The 17157-nt window shown below is 44.2% G+C and overlaps 1 protein-coding gene across 2 annotated transcripts in view; it reads left to right on the forward strand.

The window, feature by feature from the left end:
* Positions 1-4843: 4843 nt before the first annotated feature.
* adck1 (aarF domain containing kinase 1) overlaps positions 4844-17157 on the forward strand; it is a 93019-nt gene continuing 80705 nt past the window's right edge. The window contains exons 1-3 of one of the 2 annotated variants that reach the window (XM_034562937.1): positions 4844-5146; positions 7481-7620; positions 8875-8958. In XM_034562937.1, the coding sequence (XP_034418828.1) occupies positions 7489-7620; positions 8875-8958 (216 nt within the window). In that variant the 5' untranslated portion in view covers positions 4844-5146; positions 7481-7488. Of the gene's footprint in view, positions 5147-5218; positions 5361-7480; positions 7621-8874; positions 8959-17157 lie in introns of those variants that run through there. The other variant, XM_034562938.1, reaches the window with a different exon arrangement.

A 17157-nucleotide genomic window follows, 5' to 3' on the forward strand; every position in this document is an offset into this window, starting at 1 on the left:
TGTGTGTGTGTGTGTGCGCGCGTCTGCACGGTGGTGTAGTGCACTGTCGCCTCACAGCAAGAGGGCCGCGGGTTCAATTCCCGGTCGGAGCGGTCCTTCTGTGTGGAGTTTGCATGTTGGCAGCGTGGGTTCTCTCCGGGCTCTCCGGCTTCCTCCCACAGTCCAAAGACATGCTGCAGGTTAATTGATCTCTAAATTGCCCATAGGTGTGAGAGTGAATGGTTGTATGTCCCTACATGTGCCCTCGATGGACTGGCGACCTGTCCAGGGTGTCCCCTGCCTTCGCCCTATGTCAGCTGGGATAGGCTCCAGCGCCCCGCGACCCTAATGAGGATAAGCGGTATTGAAAATGGATGTATGTGTATATATATATATATATATATATATATATATATATATATATATATATATGTGTGATCGCAAAATGGTAGAAATCAAAGCCACCACAGCACAAGATGAGCAACTCTCAATGTTGAGACAAGTTATCCAAGCAGGATGTCCTGAGAACATCATCCAAGATGGCTGCCAGACCAGTCCTGTGTTTGTGTCTACATGTGAGCTTGGAATTAATGTTTTATTTATGTTTTATCTTGTCTGCTGATCTGGCTGTTCTAACGTTTAAAGTGTCTTTAGCGTGTACTGGAATGAGAGCATAGTGCCTATTTTATTGGTTTCTTACCAAATCCATTAATTACAGCCTCGCCTCCTCTGCTAGCTGTAGCCTGGGCCTGTCCAATCTGCTACAGTCTAGCTTCCTCTGCTAGATGTATCCTCGGCTTCTTCAACCTGGTACAGCCTGTCCTCTGCTTGCTAGTGATGTGTCCTTTCGTGTCGAGGCCTCGAAGCGTGTGTCGAGAAATCCAGGAAGATTTTTTGTGAAGCGCGCATCGAGGCGTGTATTGATGACGTATGTGATGACGTTCGAAGCCCCGCGAGCCGGCCGAGCCACGTGACTGAATTTACTGATCAAAAATTTACTGATCAAAAAGACTCTTGATCAAAACATCCGGGCAAACTCTCGAAAAGATAGTGGGCTATTTCAAGAGCAGCACCACTGCGAAGGTGAATTCCTTTATTTCATTGCAATATTCTAAATGATGCTGTTTTGTTTAAATTGCTGCAGACACTTGAATTAATCCAATTTTGTTGGCAAATCTTATAGGAGAGGCTAACACAGATGCAAGAGCAATTGGGCCGGCCAACACTGAAGCTAGTCCAAGAGGTGGATACTCGCTGGAAAAGCACCTACCACATGCTCCAACGTATGCATGACCTCAGGGAACCTGTGGGAGCAGCTTTGGCAGGTCTACGGACTGACATTGTGCCACTCTCATCCGAACAGTATGTCTGAAAGTGCTGTCGCCTTTCAATAACGCCACAGTTGAGCTGTCACAGGAGAAGAGAGTGTCCGGCTCAAAAGTCATTCCTCTTTTATCTATGCTACACCACACACTGGACAGTTAAGGGAGAAGCTGTCCACGCTGCAATCAATGAGAGTGATGTCACTGGCGACACTGCTCGATCCCAGGTTTAAAAAGATAGGTTTCTTTAGCCCCAATAAAGCGGCAGATGCCGAGAGGAGGCCCGAATTTGTATAGACTCGCTGTTGCTTTTCTCTCTACCCCAGCTTCATCTGTGCCCTGTGAAAGGGTATTTTCATACCATTGTATTATACTATTGTATTATAAAGACAGACACCATATTATTAAGTTCATAATTTATGTATTTGGATCACAAACATCATTCGTTCAATTCAACGCTTCACACACACCAAAGTCATAGCGTTGTTATAATCACTCTGCATGTTTTGCATTTATTGTCCACTTGATGGCGCAGTAGCAAATTAAGCATCATGAAGCTTCGGCCCATGTGTGAACCAATTGAATGGAAAGCTTCGAAGCTTCATCTCGCTATCACTACTGCTAGCTGTAGCCTGGCCCTCTTCAACCTGCTACAGCCTGAGCCAATTCAACCTGCTACAGCCTGGGCCTCTTCAATCTGCAACAGCCTAACCTCCTCTGCCAGCTGAAGCCTTGGCCAATTCAACCTGCTACAGCCTGGGCCTCTTCAACCTGGTACAGCCTGACCTCCTCTGCCAGCTGAAGCCTGGGCCAATTCAACCTGCTATAGCCTGGGCCAATTCAACTTGCTATAGCCTGGGCCAATTCAACCTGCTACAGCCTGGGCCTCTTCAACCTGTTACAGCCTGGCTTCCTCTGCTAGCTCTCCTAAGGACATTTCATCCTTCTGGTTTACAAATACTTTTGGACTTCCTACTTGGTCTGACCTCCTCTGCTAGCTGTAGCCTGGCCCTCTTCAACCTGCTACAGCCTGGGACAATTCAACCTGCTAAAGCCTAACCTCCTCTGCTAGCTGAAGCCTGGGCCTGTTCAACCTGCTACAGCCTGGCCTCCTCCGCTGGCTGTAGCCTGGGCCTCTTTAACCTTCTACAGCCTGGCTTCCTCTGCTAGCTATAGCCTGGCCCTCTTCAACCTGCTACAGCTCGACCTATTGGTTATTGGTTTGGACATGTTTCATCCACTAAAACCTTCCTGGCCTTTTTGGCTCACAATCATTTCTATTTTCTGGATCACATCACCTCTTCTAGCAGGTACACACAGGAGACTGACATAATTTCTAATGGTGTTGGTACATTGGACTTTAGTTTATCAACCAGGGACATTTCATCCTTCTGGTTTACAAAGACTTTTGGACTTCCTACTTGGTGTGTAACAAAGCTTATTCCTTTGTACTCTTACATGTCATTGCAGCAGTTCCACGACGACTCCTCTTTAATTTTGTCCAAACCCTCAATGAAAGCTAAACATATGCAACATTTTAGTACTGTCCTCAGACGTGTGTTAGTCATTCTCATGTCCATCTCTGGAAATGTTCACCCAAACCCAGGGCCCGCTATTCATGGTCCCACTGTCTCTAATCTGTTGTTTAATGATTTTTGTGATCGTTAATCATTGGGCTTTCTACATGTCAATATCTAGTTTGTTGCCAAAACATGACTATTTAAAATCTTGGGTGCACGCTGCAAACCCTGATGGCTTAAGAAAGGTGTCTCGGATTTAGAAATGCGAATACAGGGTTACAACGTCTTTCGTCAGGATAGATCCACCAAGGGTTGCGTGGCTACATTTGTAAAAAAACATTTTCAATGTTCTGTTACGCTGTCTAAATCAGTCCCCAAGCAATTTGAACTGTTAGTGTTAAAACTTAACCTATCAACACATTTCACTCTGTCTGTTGCTGTTTGCTATAGACCACCCTCTCCTCCAGCATGCACATTAAGAGCTCTCAGTGAACTGTTGGCCCCTCACATTTCCTCTGAGTTTGTCCTTCTGGGTAACCTAAACTGGAATATGATCAATCCTCCTGATTTAGTTACACAGCAATTTGATGCTTTAAACCTTTTTCAAATTGTAGCTGAGCCAACCAGACTTAATTTGAAATCACCGTCATCTGCCACGCTGATAGATACTATTCTCACTAACACTCCATCAAACTACCGATCTGGAGTTTTCAGTCAAGACTTGAGTGACCACTGTGCCATTGCATGCATTCGCTCCAGCCTCTCTGTCAAACGTCCACTGGTGATTGTAACCAAGCGCTCACTGAAAAACTTTGACAATCAGGCCTTTTTGCAAGATGTTGCAGCTGCGTCTTGGGAAAGAATCAATCTTATTCCCTTAGTGGAAGATGCCTGGTCTTAGTTCAAAAACACCTTTAGCCTAATCATTGAGAAACACGCCCCATTGAAACGATTTTGGACGAAGAATCGCTACAGCCCCTGGTTTAGTCACGATTTGGCGGCTCTAATCCGCCTTAAAAACACCTCATGGCGGAGAGCGATGGCTTCTCAGTCTGCTGCCGACTGGCTGGCCTTCAGACAATGCAGGAACAAAACAACACAGGCGATCAGGAAAGCCAAAGTCATTTCAAAGAAGAATTCTCAGCCAGTGGCTCTGACGCCAAGAAGTTTTGGAAAACAGTCAAATCCATGGAAAACAAACTTGCTTCTCCACATCTACCCACAGATTTTTGGTGACATTGTTGTTAGCCTACTGATAAACAACGCATGGCCACACACTTCAACATTTCGTGAAATCATCTAATTTCTTTGGTGCAGCTGCCATCAAACACCTTATCACCCAGCGTTAACAGCTTCTCCCTTCAACCTGTTAAGGTTTCGGAAGTCCTGGATGAGCTCATTAAGTTAGATTCAATGCATGTGGGTGCCGTCACATAGAGGGGTAAAGGGAAATGAAGGGGCAGACAAATTAACAAAGCAAGCATTGGAATGTCACAACAAGACAGACATTTTATTTAGCAAAGCAGAAACTAAATCAATAATCAAAAGAAACATTATTAAGGAATGGGAGCACAGTTGGGATGCAGGAATGCTATTCAGAAGAAAGTTGGCAAAGGGAGGAAGCACTGCAGAAGAAAATATATTAACCAGACTGAGTTTTGGACACACAAGGCTGAAAAAAACAATGCAACTAATAAATAAACACCCAACAGGACTATGTGAGCACTGCAATACAGCGGAAACTGTAGAACATATCATTTGCCTTTGCCAGAAATTCATAGTTGAGAGAGACAGGCTGAAGAGGAAGCTGGAAGTGAAGGAAATACAATTAAGAGATGCATTAACCTTGGGGGCAGGAAAGATACTGCAATATTTGAAAGAAACAGGGTTGAGTGGAAGGATATAGGTTATGTTTTTTTATTTTGTTTTATTTGTTAAAGGGATAGATAACTCTGGTCCACACCCCAATACAGTAGGTGGCGGTAATGCACCTTTTGTTGGATGCCATCCGCCATAAAGTCTAAAAAGAAGAAGAAGAAGAAAGTAGAGTCCATTCTCTAAACACCGCGGTTGTCTTTTCCTAACTCCTCATGAATTCTCCTTCCCATCTTTCCTTGACCCCGTGACGTTTTCCACAGGGGTCCAGGAAAAGTGGTTAGACGTTAGGAGGTTATTTCTGGACTATTCGACCGCAGCTGCTGCTGGTGAAACTCATCTGAGAACGCACGACCACAGAGTACACTGTGTGACGCGTTTAAAAAACGTCATTTGGGACCGTGGTTGACCGGAGTGTAGTTTTAATATATCATAACAGCGACAATTAAGGTAAATATTATACACTGCATACACCCTGGCCGTATGGACAGCATGAAGGCGATCTCTCTATATGTCAAAGTATCGAGCGAGTGTCGGGAGCGAATCTGAATGTAACAGCCTTCATCTCTTGTGGCACCGCGTTAACCAGAACCCTTCGCTCTACGGGTCATAAACTCTGAGGTCAAACAGAAGTGAAAGGGAAGTTTAGACCCGTGCTACACTGGTAAGGGGACGTTTACGAGTTGTTTCTCATGAAGTTGTTGTATATGGGACATTCTGACTGGTAGTTTTGTCGACTTCACCACCCGTGTTACTAGTTGTTTTGTATCACATGAAGTCAGAATTTGTTTTGATATTTTTTTCTCATCCAACTTTGTGCAAATTAACTCTTTAATTACATGGCATGATACATTTGCCATATTATTTTCACAAAGATGCTTGACAAGAGGCTGTGATTTTAAACACATATATTGAGCCATATAGTAGTATTTTTGGCATGTAAAATTGTAGAACATGATCACACATTATATAAAACTCCACGTTGCAGAAAATTAACCAGGCAACATGGCATAGTACATATTCACCATAGCTACTTTGAATGAGAAACAGTAACTGTTTCTCATTCACAGCATTAACAGCCAACACTAAACCAGCCACTCAAAAGGTAAGTGCTGTTTTTAAACCTAGTGTGGGCAGTGTGTCTGCCTCCAGTTTCCTTTTCTCATCCCACTGTTTCTGCGCATGTAGACGTACCTCAGAGTTCCGTTTGTGTGCTCTCTCCCCCTAAATGGTGGTGTTCTTAGGCTGCTGTTTCCGGGCATTACGCCTCTCTGGCTTGCAAGTCCATGCATAATGCAGCCTGTGGAGGCTTCTGCGCAGCCCTTTCGATTCGAGCCCCCCATGGACAAAGTTTCTGGCTTGACTCATCTCATGACACGGAAAGGACTCAGCCAGACATTTCCCTGCTGAGGTTGATGGCATAGCACTGCATCACTTGTCTTTCAAAATACAGGCATTCATTATTCAGGATTTTGTTATTGATTTTGTATTGCATTCTTTTAAGTCAGAACAAATATACATTGGCAGCAGTACTTGTTGTGAAACTAGTTCATTTGCAGGTCTTAACATTAACTCTTGTCCAGTTCATGTAAACTCTGGTTTCGGTCAAGTGGAAAGCCTCATACTGTTGTCTGATCAGACAAGTGAAAAATTAAACTTTTTAATACGGGCCAATCTTCAATAAATGATATCCAGTCAAAAGGTTGGCATTTGTGCTTTCTATTTGCCAATCTCTGATGTGAACAACTAATCTGTTGACATCAGCAGGATGAGAGCTAACCATAGCGGGTAACAGCCTGCTTGGCTAAATAGCAGAGCTAATAGCATAGCAACATTTGTAAATACTAACTTAATCAGACACGTAGGCCTATTATATTGTAATGCATCCCCATGCATGCTGTTCAGATTAACCACAGTGACAAGCTATTCTCTCCATAGCATGGTCATGCTAATAACGCTGCCAATTGCATGAAGGTTCCATTCAGTTCCATTATGGTGTGGGCAAAGGTAAATTACAATGTTATCATGATGTGTAATCTTGTAAAATGTTGTTTTGATGAGAAACTTTAATAACTCCAGCTATTTCAATGGAATGTTTTCACAGCAATATAACATGTATATTTGAGATGGAGTTATGATGGTAATAAAAAATAATAATACTATTTAACCAAAATACACTTTACTTGACTTGCTACAAGGCAAGTAAAACATCACAGCTGAAGAAGTTAAAGTCAAACCCAGTTTGCATATATTAGGGGGCGGTGCTGGTGTGACAGTCTGGGATGTATATATGAATTTAAGTATTTTATAGTGTCAAGACTGCAATATTTTCTTTCCAATTACAATGAAGACATGACCTGCCCTAATCAGCCTCTGATTGGCTCACCTTGATATTCTTACTATAACCAATCACCTCAGGCCTAGACCTAACCAATTCAACCATCAAAGACAACAAGTACTAGCCAGTCAGAGTTAAAGTGGGGAATGTCTTCTGGACAGGGTTTTTAAGCAAGATTTTGAAAATTATGTTATTGAGCAGTTAAAAGCACAATGAGTAGGATTTGTCAGTTGCAGTTTGTAAACGCAACATTTAATGTTGGCCCCTCGGCTCAGCGAGGGCTGGGTGAACTTTTTTTTGGGGATAAAAGAATACAGTGTGCTGCTAGGTCTGAGTGAATGTTGATACATTCTCACCTGCTTTCACATGTTTTTGCACATTAATCTTTTTCCTATCGTGTCACTTTGTGAACAGTTGTGTGATGATGTTCATTCTTCTTCCCATAGTTGCTCTGATGGCTGGTCACCTCCTCAAAGTCTCCTCTCTAGCCTCGGCAGTGTTTGCCTCCTCTGGGTTTTACCTGTACAACAGACAGCTAAACCTCAATGACCTGAGTGTTATCCGCTTTGGACGAGCCGCAGCCACGGTGAGTTACTGCACAACTCTGCCCTAAGGGTCTTTATTTGGGGTTAGACATATTAATGTTGATTTAATGTTTTTCTCTTGATGAGTCCGTTGACACAAAGCAACACAAAGCAAGATTAGTGGGTTAAGCCACTGATTTTTGTCCGTGCACACTGTATAAGGAGACGCAGCAGTGGAGCGTACTGTAGACACAGCAGTGGTTCTCAAACCTTTTCTGTCACACCCCACTTTGGAGGAAGAAAAATGTTCATGCCCCAACAAAATGGTACTTATAACAAAAATAACTTTTTGTGACTCCTCCATCTGTGCTTTTTCATATAATAGAATGTAAAAATTGCAATCACTTTCAAATAAACCAAATGTGCAATCACTTTTTTAGAACAATGCAAATAAAGTTATATATGTGCAAAAAAGCACATTGGCAAAGAAATAGCTTATCGGGACTGCAATTAACCTGTTTTGCACTGGGTATCTTTCCAAGATAACAATAAGTGCAACCTGTGAACAAAACAAGTTCAAATATTTGGCAATAAACAGTTTTACACTGCATACATTTTCAAAACAATAATGTGCAACCTGGGCAAAACGGGGTTGCAGGCTTGATACGGCCATTCTCAATTCATGCTCAATGTTGAGCTCTTGTTTTGAAGGTGAACAGCGGAAAAGCTTTTAGAAGATCAGATCAAAACCTGTCAGCCGACTATCGACCAATTAGATCATTTGAAAAAAAGTTGCAGATTGATTGATTGATGGATGTTATTGGTAAAAACTGATGGATGATTCTTGAAAGTTTGTCCAAGTCCCACTGAGGTCAGCTGCAGCTTAGGTTTGAAATTGCTTCAGATAGCTGACTGGACATTTCAATAAACAACATGCTGTTAAGTTGCGCTGCTTTAGCTTGGTTGTTCAGTTTCCTCCATCCTGTCATTCAGCGTTTCTAGAACCATGTCATCCCATTTATCGAAGTTATTTTTTTTATATATATATATATATATATATATATATATATATATATATATATTAAAAAAATAACTTCTAAAAAAAATAACTTCAATAAATGGGATGACATGGTTCTAGAAACGCTGAATGAATATATATATATATATATATATATATATATATATATATATATATATGATGTCAGTATTATTCCAAACTTAAATTTGCTTTTGCTAATTTCCTCAATGTTAGTTAAAAGAAAAGTGTACCTGTTGACTCCTCAGTTATTTACATGTCACTACTTCGTTGTCTGCAGACGGTGGTCATCAGTTTGGACTATCTGACTGCTTTCAAACATGTGGCATACGACACAGAGGAGTACTGGGCAATCAAGTCCAAGGTAGGAGAACCCTTTGTCATAGAGGTGAGGACATATGTCAACAGCACAGCAAGGTGAAAGGAGACTGCACAAACTCCAGCTCTAAGAGCTCACTGGGGATTTTTCTTCTTGTTCCACCCTTCCCGGTTTATCAAGTAGCAAAGAACATTTTATTTGTATAGCCCAATATCTCAAATTTCCCTTAGGGGTTTTACAAGCTAAACAACATTAGACATCCTCTGTCTGACAGCCCTTGTTGTCCTGCAGGCTTTAAAAACCAAGCTCAGACCAATAGTTTATGACACCCCCAATTTGATCCCAACTGGGGAACACATTTGCAGCAGAATCGAGCTGTTAACACAACATTAATTTATCATCACTTCAAAATTGATGATTGAATTAGTTTGCATTCAGTTGCTTCATTAGACATCCAGCTGACACAGAGAAACATTATGATTATTGTCAATATGTGTTTTCCACTTTATGAATGTAAGTCCAAAATTTACTTTATTTTAGCTCTGGTTTAATCTCGCCATTTCCTCAAAATAAAATCTGTGTTTTTAGCTGCGAAATGTTATGCTATCTTCACTATCTTTTCTCCAACTGTGTCTGAGCAGCAAGTGCACAGTGCATGTTTTAGACAGGGCTGTATGAGAACTCTTTTGCACATGGCACTAGTGCTACAGATGTTAAACGCTTTGTAATACAGGCCACTCAATTATTGTACGACTATAAAAGTAAGTCCACTGTAGTTAGGTGAGTAGTTTGGGGTCATGGGGAGGCATACTAAAATAGTTTAAAAAGTAATCTTTCATGACTTTTCTATGTTTCTATATCCGTATAATTCAATTCAATTCAGTTTAGTTTGTGTAGCCCAATATCACAAATTACAAATTTGCCTCAGAGGGCTTTACAATCTGTACACATACGACATCCCTGTGCCAGGACCTCACATCGGATCAGGAAAAACTCCCCAAAAATAACCTTTCACAGGGAAAAAGGGAAGAAACCTTCAGGAGAGCAACAGAGGAGGATCCCTCTCCCCGGATGGACAGATACAATAGATGTCATGTGTACAGAATGAACAGCATTACAGAGTTATATAAACACATTACATGAATATGACAATGTATGAATGGAACTCCAATCCATGAAACAGGAGGTAGAGAGGAGGGGGAGCGGGGCGCATCAGCAGGGCCAACGCGGGAGGCCGGCTCACCAGGCATCAGACACCGCCAGGTCCAATGGACCCTATGAGACGTGAAGTCACAAAGACTCCGGGGAGGAAGCAGAGTTAATAAGGTGCAATGGAGAGATGTAAATTCATCCATAAGGAGAGAGAAGAGGAGATAGGTGCTCAGTGTAGCCTAAAACATCTCCCAGCAGCCTATAAGCCTATAGCAGCATATCTATGGGCTCGACCAGGGCAAACCTGATTCAGCCTTAACTATAAGCACTATTAAAGAGGAAAGTCTTAAGTCTACCCTTAAATGTGGTGACTGTGTCTGCCTCCCGGACTGAAAGTGGAAGCTGGTTCCATAAAACAGGAGCTTGATAACTGAAGGCTCTGGCTCCCATCCTAATTTCTAAGACTCTAGGAACCACGAGTAGTTCCGCATTTAGTGAGCCCAGCTCTCTAGTAGGGAAATATGGTACTACAAGCTCTTTAAGATATGATGGTGCATCACTGATCAAGGCTTTGTAAGAGAATAATTTTAAATGTGATTCTTGATTTTACAGGGAGCCAGTGCAGTGCAGATAATACAGGAGTAATGTGATCTCTTTTCTTAGTTTTTGTGAGTACACGAGCTGCAGCATTCTGGATTAACTGGAGGGATTTAAGAGACTCCCTTTCTCACTGGGATACAGGCTAGTTGGGAAGACACAATTCTTCATGGTGGGAAAGAGGATTTGTTTTGTTTCTTCGTTTATGGATGCAGAACTCTTATCACTAGCTTTTCCAAGTGTCCCACTGAGACCCAAGGAGAGAGTTTAATCCAGCCAGCTATAGATTACGTAGGGTAACTGCTATTACCAACACTGTGAACTGTGGGTCTGTCACGGAGCGAAGACCAGGGACCCAAGCACGACACATAAAAAAGAGGTAACAAGTAATAATCCTTTACTGAGTTTCCAGCAGGAACAGAACATACAGGAACAGAGAAACAAACTACTAAACGCTGGAGAACTTGATTGAAAAACACAAGACAATCTAGCGGAGTGCAAGTGAGGGGACCTAAATAGTGAGTGACTAACGAGGGAATGGGCTGCAGGTGAGATGGGCGTGAGAACCAGGTGAAGGGAATGAGAGATGATCAGGTGTGAAGCAGGATCTGGAATGACATCAGAGTTAGTAAACAGACAGACCAAATGAAAACAACTATTAGAAGAAAGAAGGTGTGGAGCTGAACTGTTACAGGGTCAGTGGTTAGCAGGTCCGTCTTTCAATCAGAGGGTTGGCGGTTCCATCCCCACCCTAGCCGATGTGTCCCTGAGCAAGACACTTAACCCTGAATTGCTCCCTGTAGCTGTGTCTACGGTGTGTTAATGTAACATGATTGTAAGTCGCTTTGGATAAAATGTAATGTAATGTAATATTGTGGCCCATTTGTACAACAGGATGTGTTTGGTTTTAGCTCTTGATTATAAAATAGATGTGGCTAATAAAGCTAAAAAATGTTGAGGTGTTGCTGTCCAATTATGTGGGTTATCAGTGATGTGTATGAACTACACTGCAGCGTGAAGTCTCTTTTTAGACACAGAGTGACAGCCGACTCATGAACTGTTCCTAAATGGGTTGACTGCATCAGCAGGTCTGCGTTATACACTATTGGTATATAAAATGTATATGATAATCTGCTCATGGGGCATATCTCTCACCCACGTCCAGGCGTTGTCTGACTCCCATTCGTTGTCTGCCAAACGTTATCAGCGGAACACTGATTCTTAATTGCGAGATGCGATGCGCTATCAATTCACCACACACACAAACACGCATTTCAAGCAACGCAGAGTGCTACTGCGCTAATTTTATTCATTTATTCACAGACCAATGTTTTCATAGACTGTGCGACATATGCACTCTAAAGCCCTGCTTTTAGAGCTGCCTGCTGCACCTGGAAACCCGGTTGACGACAGCACTGAGAATAAACTGAAACGGTAAGGTTTCAGTCCAGGAAATCCAAACAGAGATTGAGATTAACCTCTAGTAGACATGAGACAGCAGCACTACATATTGTTTAAACATCAAATTGTATTATTATTCATAGTTAAATCTGCCAAATGGGATCATATTTGTAGGGAAAATCCCATTAGTAGGATGAAGGTAATAACAATAAATGTCAGCTGGTGTGCACTTGAGTGATTTGTGCTGGCGTTTGTTAAAAGGCCACAGCTCAGTCAGGTTCACTCAGGAGACTGCTGCTGAAAGGTCAGAGACCACCTACGCCCACTAAATGTGCACAGAGATCTCCTCTCCAGCAAGAGAGCTGCAGTGAACCTTGAAGAGCATGGTTCAGCATGGCTGGCCTTGTGTATGTGACGCACACTCCAACATACTCGCACAGCCACTTGGTGCAGGCTCTAGAGCCCTGCTGGTCAAGCCTGGCTACACACACTGATTTAGAATGAATGCATGGTGCGGATTTAATCCAGAGAGGAGGCTCTCCTCCTAATTATTATGAAGTCCTAGAGGTGAGGCAGCTCCACACTTGTTTCGTGTCTTTTTCCTGCACTGTATTTCTCTGTCTGAACAAAGGAGAGAGGTAGATATGAGTCCAGTTCTTTACATTTGATGGATGCTGTGATTATAGAGCTACGTGTTATACTATTGTAAGCGACGTAGGTGTATGATCAGGAACAAATCAGACCAACACGCTTTGGGTTTTCCTCATCATCATAATAATAATAATGCATTTTTTTTTCTCACTTTTATCAAATTGAACAAAACCATAATAAGCCGAACGTGAGGTCAAAGACTGACGATGTCCCGTTCTACACAAAGGAACAAACCCAGAGACTCAGTCCCACCCCTTCCTCTATCACAGCTGATCCTCATCAGATTAACTTGTTCCCGTTACGAAGACCCGCCCAACTAAAGCAGACTCTACCAATTGTACACTGTACAGTCTACAATTTTAAACAATCACTATTTATAGTTGGGTACTAATGCGACATGTCTCTGGAAAGCTACGATTCTTGTGATTCCGAGTGCTTTAACCCATTTCAAGATAGGATCACAACAGCAGCTACACTCAACTATCAGACAACAACAAACAAACAATATCAATATCTGGGCCACTCATCAATGTACCTCCTTTAAAGTTTACAAGACTATAATCCTTTTTACCATAGGTGTATATAGGCATATACATCATGGATACTAAGGGTCTCCAAATGGCCTTTTTGGCCTTCTTGGCCTCCACATACCCTTAAAAAAACATGTGTAAAATATTAATTTCTGTGGTATTGTTATCTAATATTTACTTGGACCGTAAGGCTTCATGCTGTGGGCCCATTGTGTTTTCCAGCTCATAAGTCCCAGCTATGCTCATCTGCAGGCCTCTATTTGCAAAAAAAATCTTGTGTGTGTGTGTGTATGTATGTATGTATATATATATATATATATATATATATATATATATATATATATATATATATATATATATATATATTAGTGCCCAGCAGGTCAGTCAAAGCAGACTTTTTAGACTTGAGATCTTTAATGTGATCTCCATCTCCAGTGGATTCTGCCACGTTCTGCAGCTCCAGGATTTCTGTCTCCAGATCCCTCATAGATCTGGTAATATCCCACGTGACATTGAAAGTGTGCTGTTGACAGAACTGCTTTATCTCAACCTTCCCACAGTCCCACCAGACCCCAAATCACGTTTTGCGCCTTTAAAACCAGTCCAAAAAAACCTGAACACGTCCTTAAAATGTGCATCACATAAAAGAGTTGTGTTAAAATGCCAGTATGTGCTCCTAGATTTCAAGTTAGTGATAAAAACATCGCAAACAACCAGAGCGTGATCAGTAAAACCAACAGGCAACATGCTGCACCTTCTCCCCATGTTAAAGTTATGCTTAAAACCTGTCTAACCTAGCCAGGGACACTATGTTCCCTCTAGAGTGAGCCCAGGTGTACTGTCTTTTCTGCCCGTTCAGTCTCCTCCACACATCGGCTAGCTTGTGTTGTTCCACCAGCTGCCTCAGTGCATGCTGGGATGGATGGTGAGGCTCCAGGTGGTTCCTGTCTAGCAGATCATTCTCAGTGCAGTTAAAATCTCCACCAAAAAATTAAAAATCCTCCCCATTCACTCTGCTTAAAACGCTGCTTAATACCTTTTAAAAAACCCACTCGCTCTGGTCCTGAAACAGGAGCATAAACATTCAGAAACACCACATAGGTGTGCTAAAACTTGGCCCTCACCATCAGCAGCCTGCCCTCGACCACCTGCTCCACCTCTACAGACTCTGGTGTAAAGCTCTCTGAGAAGAGGATGCCCACCCCCCCACTGGTGGTGCTCTTGTGACTCAGCACCACCTCGCCCCCCCACTCTCTCTCTTCCATTCGGCCTCATTGGCTGAGTCACTATGTGTTTCCTGTAGAAACGTCACGTCTGCACCTTTTAAAGTCATCAGCTGGTTCCATTCATGTTCAGTGAGCATTTAAAAGACTCATCATTAGGTAAATTAAACCCCACAAACAAAAAGTCAACTTAACAATCAACGTCCCCTTTATCATTGTCAGTTTCTTTGTTAATCTTTCAGAGTAATTTCCTTAATCTGTAGACTTCCTTTCTTTCAAAGCTTCCTCTGCGTCTGCCGTACATAAGGTCCTTTACAATGCTGGAGAAGTATTCTCCTACCTCAACTCCCCATTCCCCTTTTGTTTTCTTTAAAAAAACCTTAATTTCCCGCAAACTGTATTCTCTGGTGCCCTTATGCCTCTCAGGCCTTACGCCAGCTACCTCGCTGTCAGTCCTCCTCCATACTGGACTCATCGTCCTCTGCTCTTTTGCCTTCTGTGCCCACTGCCACTTTTTTGGCCTGTGAGTTCTCCTGACTCCTTGTCTTCCTCTTCAACCGACGGAGTTTACAAGCCTCCTCATCCCCCTCCATATCCACCTCACAGTCCGTGAACACGACTTCTTCCACTACTTTTCCACTCTCACACTTTTCTTTATCCAATACCTGTCCCCTACCCGTCTTCACCTGTCCTCCAGTGCACGCCTGTCTGTCCTCCTGGCTCTGCATACTCCCCAGGGCCGCCCCTGCCCCCCTTTCTTCCACCTGCTGAACAAAACATGCCCTCACTTCTACTTCCTGGACCATCTTTGTCCCCTCTCCTGACACCTGCTGGACCATTCTGTCCCTCCTACTTCTACCACCTCCTGCATCCCACTTGTGCCCCCTGTGCTCACCTGCTTCACCCTACCTGTCCCCTCCTGGCCCCCACTTGCCTCCTCTGTGCTCCCCACCTGGCCCCCACTTGCCTCCTCTGTGCTCCCCTCTTGGGCCTCACTTGTCTCCCCTTTGTTCCCCTCCTGCACCCCACCTTCCTCCCCCTGTTGTTGCTCCTGGCCCTTACTTGACTCCCTTGTGCTCCCCCACTTGCCCCCTCTGTGCTCCACTCCTGCACCCCACCTTCCTCCCCCTGTCGTTGCTCCTGGCTCCCACTTGTCCCCTCTGTGCTCCCCTCTTGCACCCCACCTTCCTCCCCCTGTGGTTGCTCCTGCCCTCCTCAGTGCCTTGATTCAGGTTCTTCTCGGCTCCGCCCTGTCCCTCAGCTTTGTTCTGCGGACAGGCTTTGCTCTGGTGTCCCACCTCACCACAACTAAAACATTTTGAGTTACCCGAAGCTGCATAGAAGATATAGTCAAACTCATCCGCCCTCACTCTAAAAGACACATCCAAGTCCTCATACCTATTGTTGAGGATCATGAAACATTGTCTCCGGTGAGACACCACGTGCCTCAAGAACGGAGAGAGAGAGAGAGAGAGACTTTATTTTACATAAAAACAATACGAACAAACAGACACATTGTACATTAACTAACTAGAACAACAAATAAATCTTCAACACCATCTGTGTCCCTGAGAGGTGGTCCTGAGACCCCATTCAGTTTAATGCCTCCGTGGAGTCGGGAGCTTCCTCTTCTTCACCTCCTGCAGCATCTCCGTCTCGTCTTTCTCCTCCTGCAGCATCTCCGTCTCGTCCTCGTCCTCCGAGCAGGGAAGCACCCGCCGACACGCCTTCCAGTCCAGGACCGGCCACCTCCTTCAGTCTCCGCAGGGTCGCTCCTCTGGAACTCGGTCCTCTGGAACTCGGTCCTCACGTGTCAAATACGCCTCATACTTTTCCTGGCCTTATTGGCCATGTGGAGCCGAATGGACCTAACAAGTCTCGGCAAGTCAGAGAAGTGATCCTCTATCAAGATCCTCTGGTTCTTAGTCCTACTTAGAAACCCCTTTATTCTTTCCACACTGTACAAGCCTGGGCGCTCCTCACCGTCAGAGAGAAATCCCCGTTATCATCAGAAAAGGAGGAGTCCTCCATACTGGACTCAGACTCCCCGTCCCCCTTGCCCAAAACTCCCTTCTTAGTCCGTGAGCTTTCCCCTTCCTCCCTGCTCTTCAGACGGTGAGCCTGACTCTTCTCCTCATCCTCCTCCATGTCAACCTCACCGTCCGTCCACTCGACATCCGCCTCCTGCCCACATTTTCTTCCACCTGCTGAGACACTCCAGCCCTCTCTTCCTCCACTTCCTGGGCCACCTCTGCCCCTTCTCCTTCACCCTGCTGAACCCCACCCAGCACCTCCTGAACCCCCTCTTCGCCCTGCTGGGCCCCACCCTGCCCCTCCTGAACCCTCTCTTCACCCTGCTGGGCCCCACCCGTCTCCCCCTGTCCTCCCTGCGCCTCCTGCCGGTCCCCTGCCGTCTCCACCACCGTGTTGACCTTGCTGACGCTGTCCAGGAACAAGACCACAGCCTTGTTCATCCGGGCATCGGACTTCACGCTGCTGTAGCCCACCATCTCCCCCACCGCCAGACTGCAGTCCTCCACCGTGCACGGGAACACCGGCATAAGCCGAATCCCGTGCCTGCGTGTGAGCCAACTTAAGTCCATTTTTTAAGTCCTAACCCCGCCGCTAGCTCCCCGCTAGCCCTCCGCTAGCCCTCCGTTAGCACGTTGCTAGCGCGCGCCGGCGGCTCG

The sequence above is a fragment of the Cyclopterus lumpus genome, chromosome 22, assembly GCF_009769545.1.
Source record: "Cyclopterus lumpus isolate fCycLum1 chromosome 22, fCycLum1.pri, whole genome shotgun sequence".
Classification (NCBI taxonomy): domain Eukaryota; kingdom Metazoa; phylum Chordata; class Actinopteri; order Perciformes; family Cyclopteridae; genus Cyclopterus; species Cyclopterus lumpus.